Raw genomic sequence first — 24,587 nt, 5'->3', positions numbered from 1 at the left:
GAGGAGACAAACCCCCAGATTAGTGCTATGCAAGCAGCCTGGTAACAGAAGGAAGAAGGATCTGCCTGCTCGGTGGTGGGTTGGAGATCTTGCTAATAAACTCATTGCAATGGCCTCAAGCTCTAATTACACAGAATTCCACAAACCAACTGCTCTCTCTCCCTCTGAATGTCTCAACTTCCTGGATAAGAAACATTTCTAGAATAGAAATTATCTGATTTGCATCAAAAGGAATAAGTATGCAAATAAAAACAGTTTGCATTCAACTCTAGTAAAAATTAAATTCCTTAGAAATAGAAAAAAATAATTTATAGTAATATTTCCTAGTTTGGGAGAAGATTTTTATGGGAACATGCCTATTAGACTTAGTTTCCATTACAAATTGGAAAGACAATTCATGCTTTCTCCTTAGGAGAAAATTGATATTGCCATTGAATTAGAATATTTATGCCATCTTCCATCTGATAGTTATGTGATTTCCAACTTTCCTTCTCTACCAATCTCAGAAGTAAGCCTCCTGTGTGCTGGTTGACCTCAGTGACCTCCTGTGTGCTGGTTGACCATTTGCAGATTCTCCTTTTAAAACAGGTCGCAACTCCTGACTATATTCATCTCCCAGACCATAAATTGCTTTTGTGTGGAAGACCTTCATAGTATGTGGCTGATGTGACTCTCTGTAGCCATTCCCACCCTAATGTGCCTAGTCAAATGTAGTGACCTGTGTTTGATAAATTTGTTCAAATTAATAACCTGTAGCTATTGCTAGCTGAATGAAATGGTGGTTTTAAGCCAATTGGAGTGCTCAATCCATCTTGGTCAATTTGCAAAGAAGCTATATCTCTCCTCTGAGCTTCAGTTTGATTAGCCAACGTGACTACTTATTGGATTAGAACGTTCTGCTAACTTGTTTTTGCTGGTTAGACAAGGGAGTTGTTTATAGTCATTCTACCTTTTTGTGATTAGCTTTCCCAGGGTGTAAAGTTGAGGTAACAAGGTGGGAAGAGTAAGGCTAAGGGGGTCAAATGACCACCCTCACCCTCCTTGATTCTCATTTCTATCCCCTCTCCTCAGTAGGTACTAATGACACCTTTGACCTTTGCTTAAATGAATACATCAAAATGGAGGACAGTATAGAAACTATGACTGGATCTTATTTGCCTTTGCATCTTCAGGACCTAGCACTGTAGTTGATTACACAGTAGCAACCTACTGAAACGTTGTTGAATGAATAATAAACACACTGCTGCTACCTGTGCAGTGACATTCCCTGAGAACCCAGAGCACACTACAAGTCTGCATATTTTTTATATCAAGTCTCTAGTTTCAGGAATAATCTTCAGTGATAGCTCTAAACATTTTATGTTGCGCTAACAGGCATGGAATATCAAGGGGTTTGTTGTTCGTAAGTCACATCTTTATGAACGCGTTTGGCTATTGCACAGACTTTGCATTACCTTAGCCACTTACAAAGTAATTCCAAATAAGTTTTGTCAGATGTTTTAAGAGAGTGGCTTTGGAAGGGTCCCTTTGGTTGAAACAGGCCACAGATGAAGTTGACATGAAGAATGTTCTTACAGAAGCAACCTGGGAAGACAAATAGTGCCAATGAATTCGTTATATTTCACCTTCTCCTCCTCCTCCTCTGTTCTTCTGATAGTTCTACTTTGCTTAATGTTTTGAATATTTAATACTATGCTAATTTTCTCCATTTAGTGTCATTTCTATTCTTGAGAAAATTTTATAGAAGTTGTTCCTCCAATATTTAAAATAAATGGAGGTGGTATTTGGGACATTTGCATTGTTTGAGATTATTTTGAACCTCAAAAATTGTTTTTCTTTCTCTATGAACTTTTTTTAATGTTTAAAGGTGGTGACAACTACTAATAATGTACTCATTTTCCTTTCTTCTCAAGTTCCAATTTTAGGTAGGAAAGAAAAATAAGATTTCACTGGGGTAGAGTCATCAAAGTTGATGTATGTCATAATTGCCTTAATAGCATTTTTTTGAACATTGATGCAGTAAAATATGGTAAAAAAAAAATGTACCCTCTAAGAATTCAAACACATAAGGACAGGATCACCTCCATATATTATTTAAAAAATAGCCTTGGTCTGTGATTTAACTGTCTAGTTTTTCTATTACTCTAAGCCCTTGAGACACATAATCTCTTCCTCAAAACAGAGCCTCCTATTTAAATTCATACTTAAGAATTTATTCAGGATGAATGGGCCTAGAATGATTTGGGAAATAAGAATTGGTAGCATCTTAGAATGTCAGAGTTGAGTGAGACATCAGAGATCATCTGTCTGAACTCTGCCTTTATCAGCAATGAAATAAAGGCTCAGGAGGAGAAAGCCATTTCCCCATGTCACACATATTATTAGCATTAAGACAAAACTATGCCCCTTTCACTGTGCCAAATTGGTTAACATTCTGGCATACAGGATGTTGTTTTTGTTTTTTGTTTTTCAATTTCTGTATATTTACAACAGACTCTCATCTTATTCACCACAAATCTTGTACTAAAATATGTACTTTTATATAGAACGCTGAGTGACCCATGACCCAATGTTCAATTCTCACGATACCATGGATTGTGTATTTACCTCTTATAAATAAAGGTTTGCGTGAGTGAACATGGTAAACAAAAAACGTGTAAAGCTTTTTAGAACAAAGGCTTTACTGGTAAATTTAGAATGTTTTAGCTAATATTAACTGTAAAAAAAGAAAGGTTCACGAATTCTTGTCCTTAAACTAACAGAGTATGTTTCCTTGTGATGCATGTTTGAGTCAGTGATCGTTTTGATGGACTAGCTCTTTCTTCAAGAAACGAGTTAATGTAGGCCTTTTTCCAAGATGACCTCATATTCAAAAACACCTCCTATCTTCCACAGCAATGAGAAAATGGTGTGTTTGGCAAAGTGCTGATTGCTAAGTGAGTCTCTGTAAGGAACTGAGGCTTGTCTGTAGGTGGTAGGAAGGGACCAGTTGAAATGGGTGCAGCTGGAGGTGACTTAAAAGGGAATTGCAAAGGAGATTATCCAGGTAGAAAGGGCCTTTGTACTGTGGGGTGTGACATACACCCTGCTTTTAAAAAGTTCTGTTATCAGCACTTTGATAACCATCCTGCTCAGACACCCTACTCCCCTTCCAATCTTCCCTCAGATCCCCGGCTCTCCCACCTGTAAGCCCTGGTGAAATCTTAACAATAAAAAATATGCTCTTTATAATTCTTAGATTAGAAACTCAGAGAGAGTGTAACGTTTACGATAGTTCACAAACGTCAGGCATCTGTTGTCAGCAGAACAACATAGAGGATGTAGCAATTAATGCCAAAACTCTGGAAAAACGAATTCCATGCCCAAGTACTCTGTAGCTCTAAAATTCAGCAGAATTGTTAAAACTGATCAATTAATGTACTTTTTATTTGGAGAATTTGTTGTCTGAACTTATCCTTGGATTCAGATTATTTTCCATATTAATGATGCCATACTACAGCTCCTTTGTCTTAGACAGTTTTAGTTATTATCTTCACAATATTGGCTAAAAAAATCACAAAGACTCTGCCTGTTATTAAAATTTCAAAAGTGTTTCATTTTTGCAAGACTTTTTAGAACCAGCCAATGGGAAAAAAATCAAGCATCACTTGTAAAAATTTTTCTAATATCCTAAAATATATTCACACACCATATATCCATCATTATATTTAAGGAAAAATATAAACCACAAACCCAGAACTTGCCATTAAATTATACTTAGCATGTTTTCCAAATCCTAACAAGGCAGAAAATTGGTTTTCAACCAGAAATGTTATTATATGTGTATAATTTTTCTTAAACACATCATGCTTTGAAAATATATTTGCTTTTCCTCTTTGAAAGAGGATAGTAGAGCCAAATAGTCTTTCTCTTGACAATAGCTGGCAAACGATATATGCTTAAAAAATGCTTTTTGGTGTGGTATGAATTTTGGTGTGGATTAAATGCAGGTATGACCTTGAGAATAGATTGGCTTAAAGAATATTAAAACCGGGGCACCTGGGTGGCTCAGTTGGTTAAGTGGCACCTTCCGCTTATGTCATGATCTCACAGTTCATGGGTTTGAGCCCTGCCTCCAGCTCTGTGCTGACAGCTCAGAGCCTGGAACCTGCTTCAGATTCTGTGTCTCCCTCTCTCTCTGTGCGCCACCCCCACTCGCACTCTGTGTGTGTCTCTCTCTCAAAAATAAACATTAAAAATTTAAAAAAAAAAAAAAGATAAGGATATAAAACAACACCTGGGATGCATCTTCCAACCAGAGTGGTCAAGCACTGTCCAGCTGGACCACTCCCACTGTCACTTGCCTCAGCTCCATTGTCCCAGGAAATCCTGATGACCTGCCAATAAGAACGAGAGACACAGTGTGCTGGAAATGCTCAAAGGTTCCTTTGAATCCCTTCCCTCCAGCTCCTTCTTTATCTTTAAAGGGAAATAGTTATGGAAGAGAAGAGACAGCAGTGCTATGGAGAACCAAGCAATAGATTGCAGTTAAAGGCTTGAGGCTCTAAATCACATTTCTACTAACAACAGTTCTAGGATTATTGTAAAATTACTTAGCCCTTTTACGAGTTAGTAAAACTTCCTCTTCCCTCATCTTTAAACATATGAGGTTGGTGTAAATTTCCAAGTCCTCCTGAAGTTCCCAGACCCTGTAATTCAGACTCCCCATAAAAAATAAATGGAACGAACCCCGGGATGTTCAATTTTCTAAAGTCAAGTTGTAAAGGGTATAGGCTTTTTCACTAACAAATGCCAGAGTTATACGGAACTTTGTGGGTGCTCAATAAATATTAAACAATCAATTTTATCTTTCTCTGCAAAATGAGGTGAGTAATGCTGACTTGTCTCACGGAATTTCGTGTGAGAAATAATAAACGAGAACAAAGCACTTTTCAGATAATGAAGTAATTCAAATAAGCCGCTTTAATATCTGAGGTCTAGCTAGGTGATGCAAGAATAAAGTGTCTTTTTTTATTATTACATCTGTGAGATACAGCAGTCTTTTCATCTGTTTAAGAAGAAACAGTCATTATCCTTGCTTATCACCAAAAGTCAGCATGAGTAATTTCTGTGCAAATGGGATTTCTCATGTGATTTTAACATTTATCATTTTTAGCACACCGCACCTTTTATCTTTACCTGATATCAAAATGGAATCATGTCTTGATTTAAGTAGTTTAACGAGGTGTTCCATCAGCATTGCACTATTCTGCCTAAAGAAAATGCTTTCTGAAATGACTGATAAGCTGCACAAATGAGAAAATTGTAAATTTAATAATCCTCCTACTCAAAATAATACAATCCAAGAATTGCTGCTAAGGAAAATGATGTATCGTGTTCTGGTTTCCTGGAGAATTCCACGCTCTGTTCTTTTTTATGTTTGTGTTCTATAAATATTATGTGCTATTTTTTTTTACAGTGTTTCAACAAAAGACAGCCAGAAAACAATCTGATGGCGACAGGTTCCACGGTCCTAAGAGACAAGGTATTCACATGAGCTTCAGTTTATTTAATAATCTCTAAGTAAGATCTAAAGAAGCCTTATGAATATTGAATAAAGTCTCCGAGGATAGAAGTAAATAATTGTAAAACAAACAATAGTAATAATAACTGTGTGCCTGATGAGTTTTACTCTTAAATTAGTGTCTTGCCCAAATATAATTTTGCCATAATAAGATTAATACAAGAAAATTATTGTAATTTATAAAGGCAAGAAACAGCCTTGTGAGAATGTTTGTGGCGATGTTGATGATGTTGTTAGCAGGGCTCTGGGAAGGTCAAGTAAGACAAATCCTCTAACATGCATGGAGACCATGCTATTATAGGCCTTTAGAGAGAGTAGCCTCTGGAACGTAAATTGGGGGCAGTGGCGGACAGATGATTGATTCCGCAATGAAGGGAACTAGCGTGGGATGTCTGTACTCTGCACTGAACTCCATTCAAAGACTGTGCCCTTTTCTCACTATTCTCTTGCCTTCAGCACTTGATCCAGCATTTTGGAGAACACTTACTTGTCATGCAGAAAAGAGCTGAATACTGAAGCTATAGAGACATCACACACAGTGGAAAAATTTTCCTCTTGCTCTACAAAGAGGCAGCTGCCTCCGGTTTACCCTGACATCCGTGGTTCCTATTGAAAAGAGAAACTCTAGTGGGTTATTTATTGTGATCCTCCCCCCGCCCCCCGATAATAAGGGCTTGGTTAAAGTTCAAAAGTGAGAAATGTAAAAGGTGACAGATGTAGGGGGCTGGCTCTGATCACCAGTGAGCACGTGCTGATGCTTTTACCCTCTGTCCAACCATTTTTCTCTAAACCTTTTCAGATATTTTCTTATTATACCATGAAATCCCAGGATAGTTAAAGACTAATCACTAATTCAGTAATAAGCAGTTTTGATCAGCTAGTATGTCCCATGGACTGGATGGTCATAAATATCCGAAAATAACTTCAGTCCAAACAGCATTGCCTTGAAATTGCTACCAGTGAATTATTGAGAGAGACGTTAAAATAAAATCAAGAGGTTATCTCACAGCAGCCACAAAACACCCCCCTAGCCAGTTTCCTGTTGTGCCATCGTAGAGATGGCTAGGCAATGACTGCACCAACTTCTAATACCACCAAGCAGTTAAATATACCACCTTGGAGTGTGTGGGTGGCTCAGTCGATTAAGTGTGTTACCTCTGCTCAGGTCATGATCTCATGGCTCATGAGTTCAGGCTCCTCATTGGGCTCTGGGCTGTCAGCACAGAGCCCGTTTCAGGTCCTCTGGCTCCCTCTGTCTCTGCCCCCTCTCCCCCATGTCTCAAAACTAAATAAACATTAAAAATAAATAAACATTAAAATTTAATAAACTTTAATAAACTTTAAACATTTAATAAACATTAAAAAAAAATACACAACCTCAGTGGACCTGCTTCTAAGACAGCCATGGATTGTCTTCCAAACAAAGGTGTGTCTTTAAATGAGAGATCTTCATCCATCACTTCAAGCGGCATTTCCAATGGCAGCAAGGTTGTACTTAGATCATTCTCCCAATTAAGTACATGATGCTTGAATGCAGCACATAATAAAGCAGAGTTTCTGGTCCTCCCTGAACCCATAGATATACTGCTTACAAATTTATATGCCAAAAAAACCCCTCTATTTGACACTTTCCATTTCTAGTGATTCACTAATATGAGGGAAAAGATTATTCTCTTTAAGGTTACCATTATCCTTCCACTGGACCTTTATACCTGTCTCAAGAAATAAGTGCAGAACTCCATATGAGATCATTGTACAAGGAGAATCAAACAGTTCCTGCAGGATTAACAAAGTAGAGATTATTCCTATCAGGACTCCCCCACATACCTCACAGCATTTGGGAAAGAATAAAGAGAAAGGGTGCTTTGAGCTCTTTAGGAGAATATTTCCCTGAAGCATTTTTAAATAAATTATTCAATTTTCATGTTTTAATTAAATGCTGTTGGAATGAAGGGGGAAACGTGAAGAAGGCCACCAGAGATGAAGGAAGCTGACAAATAGCAAAAATAATAAAAGATCCTTGGAATTCTTGCTCTTACCAGTTGTCCTCTGGCTTTCCCCCAGAGAGCAGCCTAAGGAAAAGCTGTAGTGTCCATGAAGCCTAAAAGAGACCAATCATTCTTCTATTGTATGAACAGAAAACTAGTCTTTTCTGTACCAGAAAAAAAGGGGACAGTGAAAGGAATCAAGAACCTAATTGTAAAATATTTTATTGGATCAAATTCTGCCCATCTCTTGTTACCTAATTGGTTTCATCAAGGTCAACAATGGCTAGATTTTTAAAATGATTTTAGGGCGAGGATGCTGAAATTTTAATCAAATTTGGTATGAATTTTTTCTCTCTAGATATTTAAATCCAACTTATTGATAATATTTGAGATTAGTCACCTGAGAGCAGTTTCCCTAGATCCCTCCAACCGAAGACATCAGTAATTCTGCAGAACAGAAAAGAATATTGTTCTATTGCAAGGAGAAGAGGAACATTAAACCTCATAGAATGTTGGAAAACCTCCCTGATTACTGCAGTCTTCAGGGAAATCAGAATCTAGTAGGAGAAGAGATAATTAAGAATAATTGGGAAGATTTTAAAATTAAGGAATTAAATACCCCAAAGGGTTTACTCTGTCCAACCATTTTTCTCTAAACCGTTTCAGATATTTATGACCATCCAGGCCATGGGACATACTAGGTGATCAAAACTGCTTATTAGTGAATTAGTGATTACTCTTTAACTATCCTGGGATTTCATGGTATAATAAGAAGAGCAGTACCTGCTTCGCCAAACAGAACAAAACAAAACAAAAAACAAAAGGCCCTTTTCTGAAATGTTTGTCAGAATCAAGATTTTCTAAAGGGACTAAACAGGTTCTCTAAGGAAGGATAAAGAAATTATTTAATTCTTTCACTATATGCTGGAAGAAAAAGGGATTACAAGAGCCAACTATTTTCCCTCTGAAATTATAAGTGTTTCAGATGCCCTACATTCAAGACTGCCAAGGGATTGCCAGGAAGTTACATTATTGCTAAGTCAAGGAATTTTCCTGAGGAACAGAAAAAATTAATTGGCACCATTTCCATGGAAACTTAACAGATTTCTTCAACTCAATTTTCACATCCTGAAAAAATATAAGGAAAATGGTGAGGATTTTGGATCACAGATAAAAGTTTCCATCAAAATACAGTCTTAAAATCCATATTCCTGAGTTGGTTTTGAAATTAGAAAAATGCCAGAGTGGTATCACAGAATATGCGGCTAGCACATTCCCCCTCTCTCAAAACTGAACTTCTCAGAGTGGTCAAGGGTTTATTCAGAGAGGCACCTGGGTGGCTCATTAGTTTAAGCTCAGCTTAGGTCAACTTCAGCTCAGGTCATGATCTCACGGTTCGTGGGTTCGAGCCCTGCATTGAGCTCTGTGCTGACAGCTCAGAGCCTGGAGCCTGCTTCAGATTCTGTGTCTCCCTCTCTCTCTGCCCCTCCCCCACTCATGCAGTCTCTCTCTCTCCTCTCTCTCTCTCTCTCTCTCTCTCTCTCTCAAAAATGAATAAACATTTTTAAAAATTAAAAAAAAAAAAAAACATTGCAAGCCAGAGAACTGAATTTTGTCAGTGGGTTTGAAGTTGATCAGAGTTTTGAAGGCTGCGTCATGTTAATGACACTCATAGAGGACTGATTGATAACCCTTACTTTCAATTTCTTAAATCTATAGAGGGAAGTTCCCTTCCCAGTGACTGGAATGCTTGGATTCATTAGGCCCCTACCAAAGAATAAAGTTTCTATGAAATAGTATTAGTAATTAGAAGACCACTAGGAAACGCGATCAAGTCAAAGAGGGCTGGAGGAATGTTCTTCTTCTTCAAAGACATGGAAATATCTGGCTAATTTTCCCGGCCTTAAAAATCATATAATAGTCTAGGATGCTCACATCTCCCAGACCTGTTACACCTTTTCTTTTCCATCTGTTATATCTTTTTCTTGGACTATGCCAAGGGGCCTTTTCTATCCTCACCAGAATCATCGGCATATCATTAGTGTAGTCTTACCTCAAATATGATACGTAGCAGCTAATGAGGTTTAGCACTCCTAACATTCTGAACTGCCTTCCTGTGACTGTGGGTCACATACACAGATCTCCTCAGTCACACAGTTAAATAATGAATCTCATCAAGAGTGTGCTATTGCTGTCACTCTGGGAAGGCAAACCATTTCTTTGGAAGATGGGGTCAGATGGGAGGTAGGGGGAACATGTCCATGCTAACTACCTGCCTATTTTCAGTGACTCCCAACCCTTGATGAGCCTAAGAATAATTTGTGGAGCTTCTAAAATTTGGTTGCCTAAGTCCTACCTTAGACATGGCTAAAAATGGAACACATGAGAATAGTAATGAGCAGTAATCTTAAAACCAACATGCCAAAGAGAAAATATAACCAAAAGAAACTTTTCTGAAGGCCACATTGTGGTCAAATTTGGCCACTAAGTGTGTTATATTTCAGAAATCATCTGCACAATATAATTTTAATTTTTGCCATGTTTAAACCATGCTTAAATTCAAGTTTCAGGTAAAAACTCCAACCACTCCCTAGTATATTCCTGTATCATTTGCTACAAGACGACTTTTGCTGTTACCATTTATTATCATGCTTTCCATGTTTTCTTATATTTGAGACACATCCCTGTAGACTCATAATTCTATAAAAAGTGAAAAAATAAAAGGTATATCAAGAGAATCATGTCAATAAAAACATGAAGGAAAGCATATTTATTTTTCATAATGAAAACTATTCACATATGTTTAATACTCAGGCACTAAATCTTCTCTGCTCAGTAACTATCTGCCTAGCCCCTGGTATAGTCTCTGCCCACTGATTCTTCAATACAGACTGAAAAGTCATTATTGGCTGGCCTTTTCAGGGAGTGTGAATGCTCATGGGAAAGATATAGTCAGGGAACACATCTTGTTTGTGTTCTTCAAATGCCCAGTGCTGAAACAGTCTGATAAGTGTGAAATACCCAAACTTTCTGTAAGTAGGAGACCTGGAGAAATGGTGATATTGCCCTTAACATGGGGGAAACGAGAATGCTGGTCTCTGAGGAATTTTCATCAGGCTGTTTTTGCTAGCATTGAACATATTAAAAAGGAAAGACAGATTATCAAAATGTGGTCATTTGTACTCCATAAAAGAATAATGGCCTCAATTATCTTTTTCAGTATAACTTACATTTCCATTTTCATAACAATTTTGTTGTTGTTGTTGAAGTCAGACCTGGAAAAACTTGTGTAATAGCTGAGTTCTTGCCTGCTTTTGGTGATGTGTCAATAGCCCACAGTAAAAAGTGAGGAGGAGGGATTTAATGTTATACTTTGCATCCTGAGACCACCAAATAAAGCTCTGTGATGGAAGGACGGCATGGGCAAGAAGAATTCTTATGGTAATTGATGCCGGGAGTTAGTTGCTTACAGACCTATCAGTACACAGCACCAAGGAATTATGTTTCACCTGTGTGTGACAAAGCTGCCCTAACAAATGCGCTAAACCCTGGGATCCTGAGTTGTGAACTGCAGTTACCAATGTCCTTTGCAACCTAGAGCAGAGAACAAAATCTGAGTGAACACAAGGAATAGAAGCAAAGGATAAATAAACACTAAATCTCCTGGTGAACATGATTCTATACATATGTTCTCTTTCAAGAAGGACTGAGGAAGAGAACAAATAATATGAGAACTTCAAAAACCACTCCAAGGAAAAGGCAAGATAATTTATTCATGGAAGACTCAGGATAATTATACTTCTATAAGTGATTTGTTTCATTAGTAAGATTGTCATATATCTTCTCACAAAGCACCATGCCATCAAAACGTAGATAATGGGAAATACACACACACACACACACACACACACACACACAGAACATTTCAACTCACAATTTGTAATTCTTTTAATCTGAAGTTTTTACAAATATTTTAACTGTGTAGAAAATTGCTTTAAGGTAGTAACTGTAAAGAAGTATGGATTATTTTGAATTTTCATTTATTAAATTTAAGCTAAACTATTCAACTTTCAGGTTCAGTACCTGACACCTGTCAATAAAGAATTTTTCAGAAAAGTGTGAACTCACACACAAATTGAAAATATAGAGAAGAAACAGCAGTAGAAAGTCTGGGATGAAGGCCAGGCTAAGACGAAAGCAAAATATATGAAAGACATTTTAGGTGAGAGGGCAGGATGATATGAAATATATGACATGCAGAAAAGGGATCTAGTGACAAGAGGAAGTATGGTAAAAATAAAATAAGCTTAGAAGCTAAAATTTCAGCAGCAAGTTAAAATCCACATTGGTCACAACAAAAAGACCTGATGGTGGATAAAAATCAAGTTATTGAAGTTGAGAACATAATTGGAGAAGGGTTTGTTCTCAATACATAGATAGACTAGAAACAATCAGAAGAAATGGAGAAGAGAGATCCAACTCATGTATAATAGATTTGTTTGTTTTAAATAGAATACAGAATGCAGTCAATGACATAGCTAAACAAAGCTTTATAGAACAGGGATGTGGGGCTCAATATAGGTTAACTGTGACCCAGAAAACAATAAGGAAATTTAAAAGCACCCTCGCAAATCTTTTTAATTATAAAGATGAAGAAACAATCCTAAAGTACTGAGAAGATATGTTAACTTAGATTTTCTATTTAAAAAGAATCAAAATCAGGGGCACCTGGGTGGCTCAGTCAGTTCAGCGTCCAACTTCAGCCCAGGTCATGATCTCATGGTTGACCAGTTTGGGCCCAGCATCAGACTCTGTGCTGACAGCTCAGAGCCTGGAGCCTGCTTCGGATTCTGTGTCTCCCTCTCACTCTGCCACTGCCCCCACTCATGCTCTGTCTCTCTCTGTCTCAAAAATAAATATAAACATTAAAAAAAAACTTTTTTAAATCAAAATCAGTTTTAAAAAACAGAGAATCTGTGTAACAAAAATATGAGATAACGGATTACACAGTTTATTAGGAAAACATTGCAGCTTAGGAAGTTTATCTTTAGTGTGGTATTTCATTCCTGTAAGGAGAAAACAAATGCAGCTTTTGGATAACCAAGGTTTTAGAAGAATTAGAATTTCTATGTCATGAAAGTATTACCCAAAATATATTATGAATAAATAAGAGACTAAGAAAAATAAAAAGCTTAAAGAGAACTTATGGTATTAAAGAATTTGTGGTGAATAATGAGTTCAATAAAAATGGAATTGCATTTAAATAATTATTGTAGGGTTGCCTGGGTGGCTCAGTCAGGTGAGCATCTGACTTCGGCTCAGGTCATGATCTCACTGTTCATGAGTTCAAGGCCCTCATCAGGCTCTCTGCTTTTAGCGCAGAACCGCTTGGGATCCTCTGTTTCCCTCACTCTCTGCTCCTCCCCCACTCTCTCTCACACACGTGCTCACTCTCTCTCTCTCTCTCAAAAATAAATAAAAATTTAAATAATTCCTGTAAATATACTTAAAAAATGTGAATGTAAAATGTTGGTCATAAAAAATATGTAATGCAACAAATCATAACCTGAATTCGATGCTCAAATAATATAAAATGGTCTAGGAACTAGAAGAAAATACAAAACTAAAATCATGCCCTTTCCTTCATGACTTAGTAACCAAAAATATATAAGATAAATTATATCTCTGAAATTTATTTTAAAAGAAAATATGTACTTTCCAAATCACTTAATATTACATGTGTGTATAGATATATGTGTATATATACAGATATAGATAGATAGATAGATAGATAGATATACACACATATGTATATGTAGTCTTTGTAACGAAAGTCAGAAACAAGTATTTTTAGTATGTGGAAAATTATTAAGAGGAAACACAGGGGTAAGAAGAATTCTGGCTAAGTTGGCCTAACAGGGCTCTTGCTGAAGGCAGAGCAAGGTGATCAGATATCACCTAGGGGGCGATGGAAGGTCAAGGAACCCAATCAGATACTGAAGGTAATCAGATATCAAGGGTGGGGGACCCTGACTAAACAAACTTAGCAGATTCTTATGAAAATTGAGCAATAGGAAGACAGACAGGCAAGTACAAAAGGTGAAGGCTCATTGGAAAGAGGTCTCAGAAGAGCCTAACTCAAGTTAAGTCAAAGGAGGAGCTCTGTCAATATGCAGCCCTAATTTCAAGAGATGCGGATACTTTGCTTGGAACTTACAAATAATTCAACACTCCAGGTCTCTCCTAATTTACCCATGTGCCCCAGAGTTAATTTACTTGCCAGTCCCCTAGCTGTAGAACAAAAAATAACTTCAGATTTAAATCTTGGTCGCTGGGTGTCTCAGTTTCATTACGGACAGATTCTTTCCAATTACTCACAAAATAATATGGCAAGATGGTACAGTATGGTATGGCATTGGTATAGTGTATCTGCCATGGCTTGGAATGGTATGTATTCCGTGGGAAAGCCTATTGGCAGAATGGGAGAGAGTTTCTTACTGCAAAAACCATATCATGTATCATCGCAGAAAGCTGGAAGTTAAGAATCACAGAAATTCCAGAAAAAAGTAATCTCTGATACCATCACAATAGAACAACTTGTGTCATCTTAAGATAATTTCCTTCCATGCTTTATCTTATGAAAAACATTTATATCATTAACATTTTACTGTATATACAAATTAATATCCTGCTTTTGTACTTACTGTGATAGGATAAGCACTTTCTATATTGCCACATGATCTTTTTAATTATTGTTATTATTTTAATGATTACTTAGTATTTGTTAAGTAAATATTTCATACTTTAAATTCTTTGTTGTTGGGCAATCAAGTTGTTTCCTTTCAAATTTTCAGTAAAAAAATGTTCTTCTAGCCAGTCACTCAGTAATAGAAATAATGTTAATGAAAAGCTCAATTTACTGTCTTACCTAATCTGAAGATTCATACACTCACCAGAACAGTGTTATTTGATGTTTATATGAGTGATATTTGATTAAATAGAAAATCCTGTAAAGAGAAACTGATCCAAGAGGAACTAAAACTCTAGAAACTGTAGTTTATCTTGAAGTTTTTACACTAAGAGACCAAAAGTCTGCAATATGTACAGTTAGCAATCTGGCAAACACGTTTCAACAAAAATTACATTAACCTCATACTAACTTTTCTGAAGATAAACTAATAATAAATATAAAATGGAGGAGGAAAGAAAAAACCTTCCATCCCCCATAAAACAGTGATCTAAGTGCATTAAAGCAATTTTGCACACCCTACTAAAAATTACAGGTTGCACGTTTTGGTTTAACTAGTCTGCCCTTGGGAAGAAAGATGATTTAAGTGCCTAAATCATTTTGTTTTGCAACTTGTCATAGCTAATGGCGGGGGGGGGGGTGCGGGGGGAGAAGGGGGAGGGTAGTAAGTAAAAGCTGAAGTATGTAAACTTGGGCTAATTATAAACAGCTCACTTCCAGAACTTCATCTGTCTAGAACTGATACTCTTAACTTTCATTCTTTTGTTCTCTCTGCACAACCACACAAGACTGAACTCTGCCCCCCCAAAAGTCATCTTACTTATTTTTTAGTAGTGAATATTTGAAAGGTGAAGGGTAATTGAAATGAATATTGGTTGTTGTTGTTGTTGTTTATTTTTTATTTATTTTTGAGAGAGACAGAGCACAAGTAGGGGAGGGGCAGAGAGAGAGGGAGACACAGAATCTGAAGCAGGCTCCAGGCTCCAAGCTGTCAGCACAGAGCCCGATGTGGGGCTCGAACACACAAACCGCGAGATCATGACCTGAGCGCAAGTCGGACGCTTAACCAACTGAGCCACCCAGGCGCCCCTGAAATGAATATTGTTAAGACGGTTCAGTAGTTTTTGAATTTAGCTATACCTGCACATATAGCAAAACAAGCTGGTACAGTTTTCCAGGAAGACTTTCCTTGAGATAACTTCAACAAAAGAGAAAATCCAGCTGCATGGGTTACTTGAGATAAAAATGCATTCACACTTAGTCAAAGGGATGACAGAAGTGAGGTGCTAGTTAAATGTCTTAGCTATTAAATGATATTAAATGATGGCTCTAAACCTCCGTACTCTGGCAGGAATGGCACATAGAATTCGTTTGCAAACTGTACCTTATGAATTGGAGTGGATTGCAGAGGCCTATCAAAAGCAAATGGTATGAGAAGCAAGATCTCAATTGTTATCTGTGCTTTTGGCTACTGAACCAGTGAGCCCTCTGGCTGACTTGTGCTTCTCCAATTCTCCTGGGATTTCATGCTCCGTCATCCCTGAAGGAAAAGAGTTAGAGTGTAGAATCTGTTGACATCTTGTTAGTTCTGGGGGAAGAGGACTTCTGAAAGAAAAGACAGCCAAGAAAGCCCCCGTAGGAATCAAAATGATTGGCCGTGGAGCAGTTTTATGTGTATGCGAATCTTTTCAGAAAGGAACCGTCTCTGTGTCCCCATTTCAAGATTTCCTGCTAGAATCCTTCTCAAAACTGAGGATGCTACTAAAGGTCATTCCAGGACAACCCCAAGGTTCAAGTCCCCTTGAAATACTTAAAACCTGCTCTCAAGTACTTGAAAAGTCTGTTTTCCAGACTAACCAATCCAAACACTATCACCAAATCCTTAGTACTATAGGATTTGAATGCCCTTCCATTTCTAAGTCCTTGTCTGTCTGGTCTAGTGACAGTCTAGTTAACCTATTTCTTTCTTGAAGATGGGCTCCGGGGAATGAGTGATTCTTCAGGGACAGTTCACCAGTACACAGCTAGATTGTCTATTCTCTCCTAGACTCTGTGAACATATTTCGATTTGATAGTGCATGAGACATAGACTGCTAAGGAGTTACCCGGTCCTTCTTGAGACAATACAAGAAATAGGTCGGACTTATTAGAAATGTATAAATAAGAAGGTACAAGCTCAACTAAGTTCTGCAGACATGCAGATAACACAAGTGTGATGCCATCCAGTGACCATAAAGAGGGATAAGGATTGGGATAGTCTGGAGAGCACATAGCATCCTTAAAGGCATGTAGCTTCTCTTATGTCTTTAAACATCATGTGGGACAAATAAAGCACTGACTTCACCCATGGTCTGTGGCTCAGGCTGATGTATGGTGTGGCATTAGCAGCCACACATGGAAAGTTGGACCACCCAATGTTCTGATTGTTCTGAGCAAAATAAACTCTTTTGGAAAGAAAGCAGTTCATTACAAAATGAGCGGCAATTGCCTATTTTAAATCTTTCAGGAATAAAGTTGCAAATGCTCCTAAAACTTTATAACACTTGGATGTTGGTTGAGATCTCTTTTCCAAAAGCTAGAGATTATGTTTATTCCACATTTATTCCACAAATATTTATTATTGATAATAATGCTAATATTTATTTAGTTTACCATTTGACAGGCACTATGCTAAGAACTTTGTGCACATTATTAAAAATAATCCTCACTAGGGTGTCTGGGCAGCTCAGTCAGTTAAGCATCTGACTCCTGATTCCAGCTCAGGTCATGATCTCACTGCTTGTGAGTTCAAGCCCCATGTCAGGCTCTGTGCTGACAGCACAGAGCCTGATTGGGATTCTCTCTTTCCCTCCCTTTCTCTGTCTTCCCCTCCCCCACTCTCTCTGTTTCTCAAAATAAATAAATAACCTTAAAAAAATTATCCTCACAAAAAGAAAGTGAAATTGGTACTGCCCACAGCTAGTAAAATGCAGAACTTTGCTACTGTTCTTTCTCTACCTGTCCCTTTTTCTGTTTCCTAGTGATGACACACATTCTTTTTACCATAACCCTAGGTGACAGACACAACAATCCTTCGAAATGCATTAAAAATTTGGTACTGATTTATTCAGTGACTGCTTGTAGACTGGCAGGAATAAGAAACTCAACTGATTTGTTTTTCCCCCCAATTGACATATATAGTCTTCTTGTTAAAACATCTTCCCCTCATATTGTAGACAGAGCTCGGCTGGAGAGTCAGGCCTTTTCCACTGTGAACTGCCTTGCTGCTGGGCAGGAAGAGCTCATCCTTCTTCAAGAGAAAGTCAAGAATGGGAAACTATCTGTGGATGAAGCCCTAGAGAAATTTAAGCATTGGCAGATGGGAAAGACTGAACTGGAAATGATTCAGCAGGTAATAATGACCCCAATCCTTTCTGGAACATTCACCTCACTGGCAGCGCCTGTCTGTAAATGCAGAGTCTTTTTACAAGAAACACAGGTAACTATTTGTTTGATTTTAACTACCCACAAAAAAAAAAAAAAATGTTTTCGAACTACCAATTAAATGGCTGCAAACATCCAGATTTCATGTTTACAAACCATTGGTGAACTCAATGCTGGGACCCACTATATCAGAGCTAACACCTAATCACCTTATTAGGCTGTTCTTAGTATAGTGAATATTTTATGAATCTCGCTGATATTAAGGTGAAGCATCTTTACATTAACACGTGCTCAACATTCTGAAGAGTGTGTTATGTGGACCAGACTTAAAGGGAAGAAGAAAATGATTTAAATCATGTCAGGCAATATTCCTCAACAAAATATAACAAGTTTTCTCTCCTCTTCCCCTTAACCTTGGGGGGGGGGGAAGCCCATATAAAGTCAGGATTTATAGAGATATGCTGCCAAGCATATTAACTTCAGATAAGCTTGTCTTCTATAAATAGAATGTATATCTTGAGAGGGTTTTAGAGTAGGTGGTTCTGAGATGAGACTGAAAACAAAATATACCATATACATCCCATGACATTCCTCGGTGAGGGGTATGAGGACTGTATTCTGTTTTATCCCACAGGCTTTCCTACTCCCTAAATAGTCCAACAGTTTTTCCTTCTCATCACAGAAAACCCCAGTGCCATAGAAACCAGTTCTCAGGAACTGTTTGATAAAACACATTTAATTAGCTAGGTTAGGCCGAAGTACAAATAATCATTAATAGCTTAATATGCTACCTTTCCCAAGGGATCATTTTTGTTGAAAAACAATGCGTAGGAAAACATTTTTAAAGAACAGCAAAATGAATCCCAATGATGAAACTCCAAACAAATGTGGCATCTAGGCAGAAGGTAGTTTAGGCAAGGGACTTTCCCAGCTCATCTGAGATCACTTCTCAGAAGCCACCGATCTCGAAGGGCAGCTCTGGTTGTGTGGGTGGTGGCTGCACCTGGGCCTGTTTCGCCAAACAGATGCGAAAACATGCTGATTGTGCAGTTCTGCAACTGATCTTAGTTCATGATCAGAATGACAGTGCTGCTTCTCAGTCTGGGCCAATGCCATCGCCATCAAACAGCTCTGTTAGCCTGAAACAGATAAAATGTGCCTTAGTGCCAACCTACACACCCACTCTCCTACCCTTGTTAGCTTGCAAGTTCTGCTGAAAATAAGCCCATTGTACTTCACCCTCCTCAGATCATAATAAAGCTTACAATTTAGAGGAATCCAACTGAAATACCTTCTTGAAAATTATCTCACTAGTTGTTTTATGAAAGGCTTGGTTGTTTTTAATTTGTGTGTGTGTTTATATTTAATATTCTTTTAGAAAGAAGTTAAGGCGGTCTGTTAACTACTTTTAGACTGATCTGACTTATCCAATATATAGGGAGAATGGGATAATGAATATAGTTACTGTTTACGCAAAACAAAACAAAATTTAACCTGTAAAGCTAAGGAACAGGCACTCAGCCTGCTTTCCATAAAAGCCAAAAGTTCAGTAACTTTGACTGAATACTGTTTAGTGAATCAGTCCTTTTCTTTTTTTTATGTTTCCAGCTTTAATGAGATATCATTGGATAAACTTAAGGTGTACCGCCTTATCGATTTCACACACTTACATATTTATTGCAAAATGATTACCACCGGAGTGTTACCTAACATCTCCATCATATCAAAAAATTATCATTTCTTCTTTTGGGTGAGAACATTGAATATCTACCCTGTTATCAACTTCAAGTACATAATACAGTATTGTTTAGTATAATCACTGTGTTGTGCATTGAATCGCCAGAACGTATTTATCTTACAACTGGAAGTATCTACCCTTTAATCAACCTCTTTCCCTCCACTTCCGGGTCACTGGTAACCACCACTTTACTCACTGAGTGCAGCTTTTTTAGCTTCTGCATATAAACAGTATCATACCATGTTTTTCTTTCTCTCTCTGACTTTTTTTACCTAGCATAATGCCCTCAGGGTCTATTCATGTTGCAAATTGCAGAATTTCCTTCTTTTTCATGGCTTATGTATGTAATCACATCCTCTTTGTCCATTCGTCCATTGACAGAAGCTTAGGCTGTTTCTGTATCTTGGCTACTGCGAATAATCCTGCAGTGAATATGAGGGTGCAGTTATGTCTTCAATATCCTATTTTCATTTTCTTCAGATATACACCGAAGAGCAGAATTACTGGATCATATGTAGCTCTATTTTTAATTTTTTAAGAAACCTACATACTGTTTTCCATAGTGGCTGCACCAATTTACATTCCCACCAACAACAAACAAGGTTTCCCTTTTCTCCACATCCTGCCGACACTTGTTATCGCTTGTCTTTTTGATGATAACCATTCTAACAGGTGTCAGGTGATGATACCTCAATGTGGTTTTCATTTGCATTTTCCTATTGATTAGTGATATTGAGCACCTTCTCATATACCTGTTGACCATTTGTATGTCATTTTTGAAAAATGCTTTATTTAGTCCCTCTGCTCATTTTTTTTCTCTGACCATTTGTTAACTAGATTATTTGATTTTTGCTACTAAGTTATTTGGGGCGGGGGGGGTATTTTTTTTTTAATTTTTAACTTTTTTTTTTTTATTTTTGAGAGACAGAGACAGAGAAGGAGCAGGGGAGGGACAGAGACAGGAGGCACAGAATCCAAAGCGGGCTCTTGCCTCCAAGCTATCAGCACAGAGCCCGCCACACAGGGCTCAAACCCATGAACCGTTAAGACCGTGACCTGAGCCGAAGTCAGACACTTAACAGCCTGAGTCACACAGGCGCCTCACTATTGAGTTATTTGAATTCTTAATGTATTTTGGATATTAACCCCTTATCAGATATATGATTTGCAAATATTTTCTCCCATTCTGTAGGTAGCCTTTTCATTTTCTTGATCATTTCTTTTGCTGTGTAGACACTTTTCAGGTTGATGTAGTCCTACTTGCCTAATTTTGCTTCTTTTGCTTGTGTTTTGGGGTGTCATATCCAAAAAACTATTGCCAAGACCAATTGCAAGGAGTTTTTTTCCCTATGTTTTCTTAGTCCTTAACATAAGGGGCTGGACAACAGTCGGAATAACAGAAAAATAGGTGTTCTCCTCATTTTCCCAAAATACGTACACACTCATTTTCACACACTTTTCTTTAAAAAAAAAATTATTTATTTTTGGGAGAGTGCAAGCGGGGGTAGGGATCCAAAGCGGGCTCTGCGCTGACAGCAGCAAGCCCATTGGGGCTTGAAATCACAAACCTCGAGATCACGACCTGAACTGAAGTCAGATGCTCAACCGACTGAGCCACCCAGGTGCCCCTTCACACACTTTTAAATATTACTCCTGTAGCTTGCAAAAACATTCATTTGTACGCTGAACATAAATCTGTCAGGGGTAACTGTAATGTTATGTCATTATTATTGATAGAGGTATTATCCTAAGAAAATAAGAGGAAAAGTGGCACAACCATAGAGTTAATAATAGAAGAGTTTCTAGAATAATTAAGACCCATGTAGAACCCCTGGAGTTGAAGGTGAGCTGGGTGAGAAGGTTAAAACTGCCTTTTACTCTCCTCACTCCTGTTATAACCAGTGAATGCCTAAAGAAGGATATTTACTCCACTCATAGAAGAAGATCTTTAAGGCAATGAAAATAATTCTCTTTTTAGGAAGCATGGTTTCTAGGTTTCAAAGGAAACCCTTAGGAGAAAGGGCTATTCTTAGATTCTCTTCTAAAAGATTTTTTTTTAATGTTGTTTTACATTTTAGATAAAATGATAATAAATGTTCAACCTAGAATGTTTTGGAAAGCAAGGGAAGATCACAGACGAGCTAAGAAGGGGAATCCAGTTATGTCTCATTTGCTTCCAAGTGCCTGGTCCTTAAGAGAAATATGTAAGAAAGGTTCTGCCCCCACAGAGGCTAGAGATGGGCTCAGGCAGTAGCAAATCACCATTGTGTCATTTGCTTTTGCACACAGCATAGCCAATGTAGCGCCCTCTGGTGTTAGATTGGGAAAGCGGCTCCCATAAGAATTGGGCTTTGGGTCCCGGGGCTGACTCTACCACTTAACAACTCTGTGATTTGGAAAAGTTACTTAACCTCTCCGAATCTCAGCTGCTATTTATGTAAACTGAGATGATGGCATATATACTTCATGAAGTTGTGAAAATTAAGTAACATAACGCATTTAAAGTATCCAAGATGGCTGATCCGGATGCTGTGAGTACCAAATTAGTGCAACATAGTCGTGATAGTTCTGGTAACAGTAGTTGATGTTTTTCATCTTCATCTATGACAAACTTGTGACTCTTCACTTCTATTTTCTGGTCATTCCCTCATCAAGGAAAAACTACGCCAGCTACGAGATTGCATCATTGGGAAAAGGCCAGAAGAAGAAAATGTCTCTGGTAAGTAAGCTTTGTCTGTTATTCAAAAATGATAGAGTGGAGTCAACCAGGCCTGAAGTCAAATCTGCACACCATCACTTCCCAGCTGCAGGACTGGAGAGCGTCTTAATGCCTGGTACTCAGGTTCCTGTCTGCAAAACAGGAGTGATTATAGATCTATCTGGAAGGGGTTGTGTAAGTTAACACGTATAACATTTTTCACCTTCATTGACCCAGAATGAACCTTCCATAAATGCTACGTTCTTTCCTTTGATTTCTATGAAAATTGCAAATAATTCCATTCCAGTTTACATATATATATATATATATATATATATACATACATACACACACACACACACATACACCATTATACAGATTACTGAATTATTAAGGAGTCATACTTTTTTAATAAGATTGAACATTCTCAATATAGTCAGTTCACACAATTGTGCACATGTGGATCATTTTAAATTGTAAATCTCAGGTTGCTTTCCCCTGCAGCTAGCATGCTTCTTGGCAATGCAGATTCCCCTTGCTAATAATTTACAGTCACTCTCACTGGAGGGGAAAAAACACTCGTTTTAATGCTAACACAAACCAAACATTATTAAGATGGTAAATCTTCTCCAAAGATAAATATCACATTCCAAAATTGAAAATAAATTATGTTGTCACTAGCAGACCACTCCTTCCCCAAGTCCTTACCCCTGCACAGATAATTAAAAACTAACAACCACTAGCAAAGCTTGAAATTTCCATCTTTTCCATTTTCAATAAGATTGCGTAGATTTTAGCTAGTGCTTCATGTTGAAACTTACCAGAAAAAAATTATTTTCATATTATTAAATTGTTTTCTACTCTTTCCTAGAAAATTCTTTAAGCTATCTTATAAATGGTTTCTAAAAACAGAAATACACATTCTAAAATAATTAAGCTTATAAACACAGGGCTAATTTACAGATAACTGAGATCTACAGATCTCTGTTGTAATGTGGAAAAAGGTTAAAATTTTAACAATATAAAAAATTATATAGTAAAAAATATGTATACATACTTTGACTAAGGAATATTAAGTAGTAGTAGCAGCAGCTAATATTTGACTATCTACCATACATTGAGTATTATCTTCTTAATTTCTTATAATAACCCTTTGAGGTAGACATTATTACCAATTTATAAATAGGGAAACTGAGACTGTAAGAAGCCCAGGGTGCCTGGGTGGCTCAGTCATTAAGCATCTGACTTCAAATCAGGTCATGATCTCACAGTTCATGAGTTCGAGTCCTACATCAGGTGAGCACCAGCAATGCTTTGGGAGAACACAAGCCCCACTTTCTCTCTCTCTCTCTCTCTCTCTCTCTCTCTCTCTCTCTCTCTCATTCCCTCTCTCCCTCCTAGGATTCTCTCTCTCTGCCTCTCACTCACTTGTGCCCTCTCTGAAGAAAGAAAGAAAGAAAGAAAGAAAGAAAGAAAGAAAGAAAGAAAGAAAGACTAAAAAGCCCCAAAATGCACAGATTAGAAACTACAGCCTAATTCTTTTTTAATCCAAAGTCAATGCTTTTAAACACTGGTGTCTTAATTAGGAATCAGCTAGTTCCCCTTCTAACCAAAATGGGATAAGTAGTACCAGACAAACCCTCCCACCGTACACAGCACTAATGCTAGGCAAAAATATGAGGCAGTTGATTTCAGGGAGTAGGCAGTTAGCAGTCTAAGACTGTAATTCTAGTGACAAAATTTACGCGGTCGTACAAAGCAAGGCAATCCTGTTGAAATGAGGAGACATGAGCAGAATCCAGGGCAACCAAAGCTTCTGGAATGTCTGTGTGGGTCACTGAAGAGGCGGTAACTCTGTAGAGAAGTAGCTTCAGAGGGAGTGAGGGACTCCACAAGTCTGTGGCCAAGAGATGAGCAAGACCACTCATGCATACAAGATAACAGCTTCTGGACACTGAAAGCAGAACAGAGACACTAGAGTTTGAGCAGAACCAGGGAAAAGCCAGACTGGGGATGTTGGAGATTTTGCCCTGCCAGAGTGGAAAAATCTCCCTGACAACTTTGTTGAAACACCTGGTATCCCGCTGTGACATCCAAGAGATATAATGGTTAAAGACCATGACTTAGAGTAAGATCTCCTCTAGACCTGCACTAACAAACCTAAAACCAAACCCCTACAAGATACACATGGAAGGTAGTTTGTAGGCTCAGGCCCACTGCAGGCTTTAGAAAACACCTTGGTCTGTCTATAGGACAACACTGAAAACAGCATAAAACCAGGCCCATACAAGTTCATGCCAATAATCAAACTGCCTGCTAAAATAAGAACTTACACTTCTTACTTATTAAAGGAATATTACAGAATCCAGAATATACAGCTGATTGTCTATAATTTCCAGTATTCAGTGTTTCCTAAAAATACTTTTCCT

At 37.8% G+C, this 24,587-nt stretch overlaps 1 protein-coding gene across 1 annotated transcript in view; it reads left to right on the top strand.

The window, feature by feature from the left end:
* The window catches only part of BANK1 (B cell scaffold protein with ankyrin repeats 1), a 315,691-nt gene that overhangs the window by 284,821 nt on the left and 6,283 nt on the right, over positions 1–24,587 (top strand). Inside the window, exons 11-13 of the mRNA XM_040477430.1 lie at positions 5,459–5,524; positions 17,515–17,690; positions 22,116–22,179. Coding sequence (XP_040333364.1) covers positions 5,459–5,524; positions 17,515–17,690; positions 22,116–22,179 — 306 coding nt within the window. The remainder of the gene's footprint in view (positions 1–5,458; positions 5,525–17,514; positions 17,691–22,115; positions 22,180–24,587) is intronic.

The sequence above is a fragment of the Herpailurus yagouaroundi genome, unplaced genomic scaffold (genome assembly GCF_014898765.1).
Source record: "Herpailurus yagouaroundi ecotype Mexico unplaced genomic scaffold, PumYag 28, whole genome shotgun sequence".
Lineage (NCBI taxonomy): Eukaryota > Metazoa > Chordata > Mammalia > Carnivora > Felidae > Herpailurus > Herpailurus yagouaroundi.
Note: the sequence above shows the minus strand (reverse complement) of the source record. Positions and strands in the feature narration are given on the sequence as shown.